The sequence below is a fragment of the Ixodes scapularis genome, unplaced genomic scaffold, assembly GCF_016920785.2.
Source record: "Ixodes scapularis isolate PalLabHiFi unplaced genomic scaffold, ASM1692078v2 PGA_scaffold1__304_contigs__length_218370807, whole genome shotgun sequence".
Classification (NCBI taxonomy): Eukaryota; Metazoa; Arthropoda; class Arachnida; order Ixodida; family Ixodidae; genus Ixodes; species Ixodes scapularis.
Window position 1 is genome coordinate 141,546,264 of NW_024609846.1, and position 11,288 is coordinate 141,557,551.

Genomic DNA, 11,288 nt, shown 5'->3' on the forward strand with positions numbered 1-11,288 from the left:
TTGACAGCAAACTAACCTTTGGTGCCCATATTAAGAATCTAAGATTAAAAGCTCACAAATCACTTAATATTCTTAAAGTCCTGTCCCACCGATCCTGGGGTTCCGACCGGACGTGCCTTTTGAGGATATATCGCTCGATAGTGCGATCACGACTGGACTATGGCAGCATTGTTTACGGTTCAGCTAGGCCTTCCATTCTAAAAATGCTCGACCCTATCCATCATCTTGGGTTGCGATTGGCGACGGGCGCCTTTCGCACGTCTCCTGTGCCAAGTCTGTATGCAGAGGCCAACGAGCTGCCTCTTGAGAAGAGAAGATTTTCACTGGGCTTTATGTATTCCCTGAGAGTCAGGTCCATCTCTGATCACCCTGCGCGAATGGCTGTGGAAGACATTCGCTCTGAAAGAGTGTTTCAAAACAAAGCCACATCTGTGCCTCCCTTCTCTCTAAGATTGAAAAGTGCAAGTGAGAACATGGGACTCGATTGGAGGCCCCCGGTAGTGCAGTCTACCTTTGCGGGAGCACCCTGTCATTAAGTGTGACCTTTCCCTCACGCGATACAAGAAAGCTGATACTCCCAATGGTGTGTTTCTTCAGGAATTCTTGGCACTGCAAAGTCAGTATTCCAAATATGTAAGCTTCTACACAGATGGTACGAAGACAGAATCTGCTGTTGGGTGTTCCATGATTGGCCCGACAGTTCAACTTGTCAGGCGAATCAACACCTCTGCTTCTATTTTTACAGCAGAACTCTATAGTCTGCTTCTTACCATAGGCTTCATACTTGATAAGAAAACTCTCTCGCTCCTTCGTATACACTGACTCCCTCAGTGCATTGCATGCACTGTCTTCGTTAACAACCCTCAAGCACTTCTTGCTCCTTGAACTGCGAAATAAGGTTGTTGCTGCCTCAAGACAAGGATACGAAATTATTTTTTGCTGGATTCCCAGCCATGTGGGCATTCCAGGAAATGAGGCCGCAGATCGTGCAGCAGGTACTTGCGTAAAGCGAACCGTTGACGTCCAGAACATTCCTTATGCAGACTACAAAGGCCTTCTCAGGCGTCACGTTAAGTGCAAATGGCAGGCTGAATGGGATCAAGAAATCGGCAACAAGTTGCACATGATCAAACCTCTTTTGTTCGAATGGCAGATTGCACGCCACCAGGAACGCTTTTTTGAGGTTGTCCTTTGCCTGCTCAGGATTGGTCACACTCATCTGAATCATGGCTACCTCCTTCGTGGGGAAGATGCCCCCACTTGTGAGCACTGCGACAATGCCTTAAGCATCCTACATATTCTAGTTGAATGTCCTGCTTATCACGAAGAACGTCTTTTGTATTTTTCGCAACTGTATCAAGAACAAGTCCCAATACACCCAGCTCTGCTCTTAAGTGATGATTCACTTGTGACACACACTAATGTTCTCAAAATTTTAGATAGTATCGGCCTTCTACACCGATTGTAGCTGTCTTAACCTACAAATCATGCCCATCATCCTTTTACCTTTTGGTACCCCATTACCATCTTTCATCTAATCACTGGCTACTAAAGCCTCTTTTTTCTCTCTAAACCTTTTCCAGCAGTAGTCTTGTTTTTGGCGCTCTATGGCCTTAGTAGCCTTTGCGCCATGAACACCAAATCAACCAACCAACCAACCGAACGCCCATGGCTTGAGTCTTTTTCCACGACGACGAATAACATCCTGTTGCAGGGGTTTTCCCGCGAATTGAAATTAGGGGGGGGGGGGGGGGGTGTCTAAATTTTTAGGGGGGTGCGGGGCATTGAGAAAATAGGAGTCGTTGCAAATCAAGGGGGTGACTTCAGAAAAAAACAAAGGGGGCGTGTGTGAGGAAAGTCAGACTTGGAAGTAATCCGTTACAAGTAACGGGATTACTTGTAATTTATTACTTTTTGAGTACTTTTGTAATTAATATGTTACTTTTCTAGAAATGTAATTTCTAACGTAATTTTATTACTTTTTTAGTAGCGGATTACCTCAAGTTACTCGTTACATTCGTTTGTTATTTCAAATTGTTTTTCAATATTTCACGCATAATTATAAATATATGATTTTTGAGTAGCGTTACCGAGTTCGGGGGGGGGGGGGGGGGGGGGGGGCACATGTACTGAAGCCAAAAGCTTGTGACGGGATCTCGGCAAAGAAAAAAAGAAGGTGGAAAGAGAGAAACAGAGGGGGGAGTTGACTCTGCTATTCCCTTAGCACGATAACAAGAGGAGGGCCCCGACAAAAGTACAGAGAAAAAGAAAACGGAAATTTTCGCACAGCTAGACAGGTTTCTTAAGACAACCGAAGGGTCGCTTACACGATGCAAAAACGCCGCGTTTCGGTCGCTTTTTCTCAGAAAGAGAGGCCTCTTCTGGGCCTTGAGCACTTGATTCGGAGTGGGGCGAAAGAAGAATAGAAGAGCAATGGCCCATAAAAATGTCACATTGCACGGATCTCCCAAACTGGAACTGTGGGGTGGGTGTGCTGCGTCTGCTGTTTCTTTTTTTTGCTAAGATTATTATTGGGAAGTTTGTGCGATCCAGTCCCAGCCCGCGCTCAGATTTCAGAAGCGGAAGGACGTGAATAAAGACATAAGCAACACCTTGAGAACAAGCTCAAAGTTGAACTTATAGCTTTCCCTCGCGTCTTTTTTCTTTAAATAAAAAAGAGTAGCCACTACATCTTCGTGTGCACCGAGGACGGTGGGGAGTCAGCCTCCTTTTTCTTTTCTTTTTTTTTCTTGTTTGCGTTTTGTGCGGGGCAGGTGTCTGAGTCGCTGTGAGTTCCGAATACGGGGCTTTACTGGACAAAAGGCCAGATGCCGTCCAGTTGTAAGAACAATTTTAGAGCTCCAGTCCCTTCCGACGTGTTTACGTGATTTTTTTCTTATATTTTCTTGTTTCACGGCAAATAAAGTATGTCGTTTCCTTCCCGAGAAGGAGGCTCGAGGTTTCCAGTGTTTTGTCGAGTAGAGACGAACACCAGAGCCCTAGCTCAGCCTACAAGCGAACCTAGTGTCGTCCTGGAGAACGATACTCACAATAGTCACCACATCCCCTGATCAGTTTTCCGCGAATTTTTTTCGTTTCCCTTGCATAGCTTTTTTTTTTTTTTTGCAAGAATTTTGCGTTTTTGAAGTGTTAGTAGGGTGTCGCCCTTGTTAAATTCTGTCTTTCCCTTAACTATCTTTTTCTCCTCGTACTTATGTAGAAATGTTTTATCTATATGAACTGTTTTTTTTTTCTGCTGTAAATATTTTCTACTGAGGTCTCGCCTCCAGCTCGCTGATCCACGGCTACAAAATACGCGAGAGGTCCCAACAGTGAGCATTCAGCATGTCTCTTCCACTGTCGCCATGGCCCTCTTTGGATCCGACGTTCAAACTGAAAGGCACCAAGGGAACTACGAATTTAGAGTTTCAGTGTCTACTCTGCCTCCCCGAAAGAAAGTTTCTTTCATCTGCCAAGTCCAGAATTCGATCCAAAGAAAGCACGTAAAGGTGAGCGTTTTTTTTTAATTATTATTTTTATTCTTTTGTGAAAACCAGTGATTTAAAAAATTTAAAAATTTTCTGATTGCATAACGATTTTACACTCGCAACATTGCTTTTGGTTATTTTTTTGAGCCCTAGTGTATCCGCTGATGTACGGCGTAAAGTACGCTTCGAACAGTTGATGAAGATATTAATATTTATTTGAGCTCAGGGGAGCCGCGGCAAGTTGCTGAGGGAGTTTACGCAAATTGTATTTTCGGATATCGGCAGCTCATAATGATGCTTCCAAGCATACCATTGTGAAACGAGCGATATGGGTGTGCGATTCGGTAAAATATTTGATCTCCTAAAACGTTACCATACTCCATTTCCACTTTAAATGTGAGCGTAGCAGAAGCTACAAAAGCGAGCTCCGGGCTTTCAGTGTCACTGCCAAGCACGCATGGTCGTGCAGTGCAAGCACATTGTTCAGGGCCGCATGCTCGCGCTTGTAGCATCGGCTGCGCCTGTACTTAAGCTGAAACGAAGTATAGTGCTTATAATTAAAAACGGTACTGGGCTTAGAGATATACTCCGTGTAAATTAATTTATTGAAGAAACTATGCATAATATTTTGGTTTCGAATATCACTAATTGCATACTGCTTCGTGGGTAAAAAGAACCCAGCACAGGGGGAGCTATAAACACAATAAGTAAGAGCAGTATATTTCATTCTATACTTTTTGAAGCTTTTCCTTTATAAAGCGATTATTCGCAGTGCCTACGCACTTAAAGGGGCGATGCAACAATTTTTGCACTTTGCACAAATACCACTGAAAACGGATCTCTGACATTAACGACCTATGAAACACGCGTTCGTTTTTCACCCCACGCAATAGAAGTCCCAGAAAAAAATTAAAGAAAAACGAGCAGCGTTCACCCCCTCAACTCGCAGCCAGAACAAACGGCCACGTGATCTGGAGCCGATTATATGCCGCCAATGTTGATCATAGCCACGCGCTGAGGTTGGCAAAGCACAGGACACGCGCTGAGTTCCAGACATTGTTACGGCTCGGCTATTTCTCGTCGTTGCAGCGATTGGACACGGGCCCCATACCCGAATGCTTCTCGAGCTAGTAATTATAACGAGAACAAATCGAGTGCCCACGCAATGCTCGGGTCCAATCTATGAACCGCATTAAAATATCGTCATTGGGGTGTACTGCGAGGCCAACTTTACGTCATCAAATTTTGCAAAGGAAAGATTGACTGGAAATGATCGCTTTTGTCCTTGAAATTACACCGCAACAAAGGAGTTTCTTGGCAAGTGCCGTTGCGTGCGAGTATCCTTGAGTTCCACCAGTGCCAGTAATCTCGTGTAAAGTGAAAAACATTCCAACTGGATATCGTTGCACCGCTCCTTTAAAGGGGCGGTCCAACGATATTCAATTGGGATGTTTTTCACTCTACACGCGCTTACTGGCTCCAGTGGGACTCAAGGATACTCACACGCAACGAAACTGGCCAGAAAATGTTTTTGTTGCGGTGTAATTCAAAGAACAAAAGCGAGCGTTTTCCTTTAATCTCTCCTTCGCAAAACTTGTGAACGTAGCTAGGCGGTAGCAGTACCGCCCGGTGACGATATTTGAATACGGCTCATAGATTGGACCCGATCATTGCGTGCGCACTTGATTTGGGCTTGTGATAATCGATAGCCCTCCGAGAATCATTCGGGTAGTGACCCAGTGTCCAATCGCTGCAATGACGACAATAGCCGAACCATAACAATGTCTGGAACTCAGCGCGTGTCCTGTGCCTTGCCAACCCCAGCGCGTGGCTATGATCAACATTGGCGGCATATAATCGGCTCCAAAACACGCGGCCGCGCGTTCTGGCTGCGAGTTAAGGGGGTGAACGTTGCTCGTTTTTCTTAAATTTTTTCTGCAACTTCGATTGCGTGTGGTTAAAAACGAACGGGTATTTCACAGGTCATTAACGTCAGGGATTCGTCCTAGTAGTATTTGCGCAAAGTACAAAAACCGTTGCATTGGCCCTTTAAATCAAAATAAACTTCCAAATTCCAAACTACAATGAGTTGCACAGTCAGCATTGGGTAAAGATTAATTTATCCCTGAATATTTCGGTTCGCGTTCGGAGTCAAACACCGCCGCGAAGGAGATTCATTAACAAATGTTCGTGGACAGAACGAACTGTCACGTCGCGATAGGGCTTAACTTCAGCTTTGGGGCAAAGAAACTTCATTAGTTCAGAGATTCTGACTCGTTCTTCCAGTGAGGCTCTTGTTCAATTAGTAAAGCACCGCTTTATTTCTAGTTCACTCTAACCTGACGTAGCATGCATGTTCAAATAATAAAGCACCGATTTAATTCTAGTTCCAACCTCACGTTAGCACGGTGTTCGCGTTAAATCTGTGACCCGGGCTCTATCGAGATAAATGATGGAACAAATACACGCATGTAAACTTTTGCTGGGCAAACACAAAGTTTTGCACAAAAAAATCTAGACAAAACGTATTTTATAGTTCGATATCTAATAAGCATTGTCAACCAAGGCGCGTGATTCTGAAAAACTTCGGCTGCACGAGTCTGAAGGAATGCCGGGTATAGCTTGTTCTAGCTAGGGTCAAAAGAGCAGACTCCCCAGCGCTTCTGACGAACCAGCTGTCGCGATCGTGCGCATTCATTTTGCTGCTGGGTCTAAAGAAAAAGCTGAATTTGGTTTTCAATATTTGCTTCTTCAAAGATTAATGTACTCAAAGAGAAAGTTGTGGGTTTTGTTGGCATTTGAAATTTATTTAGGTGACGCTTTAGTAAAACCGAAAAAATAGCTTCGTTGTCCCTTCAAATGTAATCACACCTTCCGCCCACTTAGCATACTTTTCTTCTACGTTCGCGTTTGTTAATGTAGAACTAGAGCTGTAGAACGTAGAGTGGTTGAAGTGAGCTGCGCTCAGCCGTTCTTTTGGCAACGTGTTGACTAAGCGAAGATTAGAGTTCAGTGCTATAAAGTATATTGGTTTGGAACTGTAGGGAACCTTTTATAATAAGTATGCACGTAACTGAATTCAAAGTTAAGTTTATTAAATTTAATTTGCAGCTAAAATGTTCAGCTAAGTTTGTCCATCAACATTATGTAACGTTGCGCAGAGACATCGTTAGTATGCCCCTTTTCACCTCAAGAACCGTAGTAAAAAAAAAGTCCGGCTCATGACGGAGCACTACCAATTTCCACCCTTATGCGAGGAATTGAGATATACGTTTCTAAGTGAATTTTATATTACATATATGTTACGTTCTCAAAACGTACACGTTTCCAACGCCAAACGCATCCCTTTTTCCTCCGACAACCAAATCTCGTAACAACTATTTCGCGCGGCGTATGAACAATGCGCAGAACTTGCATTTTTCGAAGTGACAATGAGTGCAGTAAATTCATAAAATGAAGCTACTGGCACTAGGCACATATTTTAGTTATTTAGCTGCCGCCATGCAGTTATCCTCCTACTGCGCGACACAGCGCAAACAAGACATTGGTGCTTTTTTCGCGTTGAAGATTTTAAAAGAAAAACAAGGACAACCGGCTATCGCTTGTGTGTGTTACAGTGCCGCGCTGCATACAATGTAAGGCTGTGAACCTGTATGAAGGAAACTTTGGACAGGTTTTACACGTGCTGGAGAACTCAGGGATTATTGCAGAGTTTGACCCCCCACCACACTCTGTTTCGACAGCGATGGGAAACGTATACTGGTTTATGGCAGAATTCAAAATCCTAATTGACAGTGGAGGCCCTTAACGCCATTCGCGATATTTTCTCCACCTGTCATACTTGAACCCAAGAACATGCAAAAAAATGTAAAAAGGCGCATTACAGGCACAATGTCTTCGAGGCGGTGTGTCGATATGCGTTTCTGATGCCCTGTCAATTGTTGATGTATACACGGCATTCACCAGCTTGCCTGCGTTTTTGCTTTTTCATATTGTTCGTCTTATTTTGCTTTATACGCTCATAATCACAGAACGTGAAAATGTCGGGTCTTTTACAGACGAAGCACCTGAGCAAGTTGAGCAATTTTGAAGCACTAATTAAGAATCGACGCACCATCGCGGGAGTGAATCAGGTTAGAGAGACTCCCCCGTCCAAGCAGCTGCGACTTGATTTTCATGATGGGACCATCTCACAACCTTCCCTCGACAAGCTCGTTGTGAACTTTGTCAACGGCGGTATGCAGCGATTTTTTATAGTTGAAAATTTCTCTTTTGTCCTCCTCATAAGGGCACTTTCCCCCAAGAAAACTTTGCTGGCCCGTAAAGCGCTGATATCGCGCAGACAAGAGGAGTACATGGAAATGAAGGATCGCTTAAAGCAGGAGCTATCCAATGTTGCCTACGTGTGCATCACTGCCGACTGCTGGACGACTTTCCGCAGGTAAGTCGTATTTGTTGGTTTATCTTAAAAAGGAATTTTAAACATGTATATTTTATTTTTATTTTCACCAGGTGCTACATTGGCATAACTCTTCTGTGGCTTTTGTCACGCACACTGGAGCGAAGGTCAGCAGTTCTGGCATGCCGAAGGCTAGTGGAGCGAGTGACTGATGACATTCTGGCCGCTACAATTTCTGAAGTGCTTGAGGAATACGACCTACAAACCAAGGTGACAAGGGTCATCACTCACAATGGATCAAATTTTTTAAAAGCATTTAGGTGAGAATCGCGTTGTTGTTTGTTATAAATTTCCTGCATTAGAGGTGTGATATGGATATGATTATGATACGAGTACAGTTATTATGATTTTGTTTACAGCATCTTCGGGGAGAAGTCATTTCTGGGTAAGGAAGACGAGGAGATTGATATCGAAGGCGTTGACCTAAGCAAGCTGATAGACAGCGCCGACGAGGGAATTTGTCTACCCCAGCATCACCGCTGTACTGCCCACTGTCTGAACCTTGTATCTACCGTTGATGCTTCATGCGCAAGTGAAGACGAAGCGTTCTCAAAGATGTTCACTGTTATGTTGTATTGCGCGCGTTTCAGCACGTATGACGCGCCCCCTTTTTTTCTTTTGATCGCTCCTCCTCTGCCTACTCTTTCCCTCTCTGATAACATTCTATAAGTTACGCATGCCTGCCGGCCGCGCGTTCTTCTCACTCGCTCGCTCCGTCATGGAATAAAGTCATTCCACCTCGCCACTCGCCGAGCTGCTCTCGTCAATCCTGTTCGTCCACTCGCACGAACACTACATAATGGCGACGAGGACACCGAACCTGCCTTGGGATCTTGACTTCTGAAGATGAACCAAGAGATGGCCAGCTAACCAACCGAGACAGCGCCGAAAGCACCGAAAGCGCCGTCGACGCCGAGGCCATGACCACCAGTTTCGGGCAATTGGAACATTTTGATGAGTCTACTAGTGACTGGCTCTCCTACGAAGAGCGCGTGTTGTCTTTTCTACGAGCCAACAAAGTTCCGGCAGAACTGCAAGTAGACGCCTTCGTGAGTTTGATCGGACCGAAAACTTACGCCCTTCTCAAGTCTCTGACTGCTCCGGAAACACCGTCGTCAAAGACCTTTGAAGATTTGCGGCAACTACTGCGCAACCATTTATCACCCAAGCCGTCCGTAATTGGCGAGAGAGCGAAATTTCACCGACGGTCGCAAACGGAAGATGAATCCATTTCAGAGTTCGTGGCCGAGATACGACGACTCGCACAAACGTGCGAATTTGGAAACTTCCTTGATGAGTCACTCCGAGACCGCTTTGTCTGCGGCCTCCGACGAGTAGATATCCAGCGGCACTTGTTCAGTGAAGATAAGCACTTCACATTCCAAAAAGCCGTCGAACGTGCTTTGTCACTGGAGGCAGCTGTCAAGAACGCATCTGCGACCCACTCAAGGTCAGACAGCGCAGCCGAACTGAACAGGCTGCGCAGCTCGGGGCCCAAACCAAGGGTGATAACGGCGCATTGCTCTCGCTGCGGTTCACCCAAACACGAAGCCACGACGTGTCCACACGCACAAGCAACGTGTTACAAGTGTCACCGTCAGGGGCACATACAGAGAGCGTGCAAATCAAAGACAAGGTCGCCCAAGAAACGTTTTCACGTAAGGTCCTTGGAAACCAAAGATGACTTCCCTCCCAACGGCGTCAAAGCATCTGCTCGGTCTACGCCCATCATGGTTGAAGTTCAAGTTCAAGACACTCCGTTGTCGATAGAACTGGACACGGGCGCAGCCGTATCGATTATTTCAAGCAGCCTTCACAAGCTACTTTTTCCAAGTCTGCGCCTTGAGAAAACACCTCTTCGGCTGCGCACATACACGGGACAAGTCATCAAGCCCAACGGCGTGCTACATGTCAACGTCAAAAGCAGCGGCACGGAAGAAAAACTGTTACCACTCTATGTTGTACCGCAGACCGGACATCCGCTTTTGGGACGAGAGTGGCTTCAACACGTCCGGCTTGACTGGGACCGCATTCGAGACGTCAACGCCGTCACGCGCGCCTCGCCAACTTCGAACAAGCCTCCAGCTGAACTTGAGCGGCTTCTGCAAAGATTCAAGCATATTTTCAGCGACGAGCTCAGCAAAATCAATGGTGAGAAAGCCCGTCTTTATTTCAAGAACGATCAAAAACCCAGATTCTTGAAGGCTAGAACGGTACCGTTTGCATTACGTGCAGCCGTAGAAGACAAACTTAATAAGCTTGAAACATTAGGCATAACCTCTCCCGTTGCCAGCAGTCAGTTTGCGACGCCTGTAGTGCCAGTCATCAAACGTGATGGTTCATTAGACTTTGCGGCGACTATAAAGTCACGCTAAACCCTATCCTAGACTCGGAGAGCTATCCGCTCCCTAAATTCGAAGAATTATTTGCTGTCCTGGCTGGAGGAAAAAAGTTCTCGAAGCTAGACCTCAACCGAGCATACCAGCAGGTAGAAATGGATGAGTCATCTAAGAGTTACCCAACTTTGAACACTCACAAGGGACTCTACGTCGTAAATCGCCTTCCGTTTGGCATCGCGTCCGCACCGGCGATATTCCAGCGAATAATGGACAATATCTTGAAGGGTCTCGAAGGAGTCACTTGTTGCATCGATGGCATTATGGTAACAGGAAAAACTGACGAAGAATTGTTCCGCAATTTGGAGGCTGTGTTGCAACGCTTATCTGAGGAAGGCGTCAAAGTAAAACTGTCGAAGTGTGAATTTTTCAAGGATAAGCTGCAGTACTTGGGGCATATCGTAAGCCGAGACGGCGTTCAGCCCGCCACTGATAAGGTCGAAGCTATCATGAAAGCGCCGAGGCCAGCTGACTCGCACCAGTTGAAGTCGTTGCTGGGACTAGTGAATTACTACGGAAAATTTATTCCTAACCTTGCCAGCGTGGTTGCACCTCTCAACCGACTTTTGCGCGGCGACGTGCGCTGGTCATGGAGCGACAAATGTGAATTTGTGTTCCAGGAAGTGAAGAGGCTGCTGTCCTCTCCGCCGTTGCAGACTCATTACGATCCTGGAGCACCGTTGCAGCTGTCCGGCGACGCCTCAGCGTACGGCGTCGGCGCGGTCCTGTCTCACGTCGCTCCAGATGGGCAGTGTCGTCCGATTGCTTACGCGTCACGGACTTTGACTAAAGCGGAAGAAGGCCACAGCCAAAGGAAGCGTTAGCACTGGTATTCGGTGTAAAACGATTTCATTACTAGCTCTATGGGCGCAGTTTTGTTTTTGTAACGGACCATAAGCCCTTGCAGACCATCCTGGGACCGAAGACCGGCATCCCTACCCTAGC

General features: G+C 45.9%; 1 protein-coding gene across 1 annotated transcript; it reads left to right on the forward strand.

The window, feature by feature from the left end:
• The first annotated feature begins 7,528 nt into the window (after nucleotides 1-7,528).
• Nucleotides 7,529-8,737, forward strand: LOC120842902. Its single transcript, XM_040214109.3, has 3 exons — nucleotides 7,529-7,929; nucleotides 8,001-8,207; nucleotides 8,307-8,737. The coding sequence occupies exons 1-3, from the start codon at nucleotides 7,529-7,531 to the stop codon at nucleotides 8,614-8,616; spliced, it is 918 nt and encodes a 305-aa protein (XP_040070043.2). The 3' UTR covers nucleotides 8,617-8,737.
• Nucleotides 8,738-11,288: the final 2,551 nt, after the last annotated feature.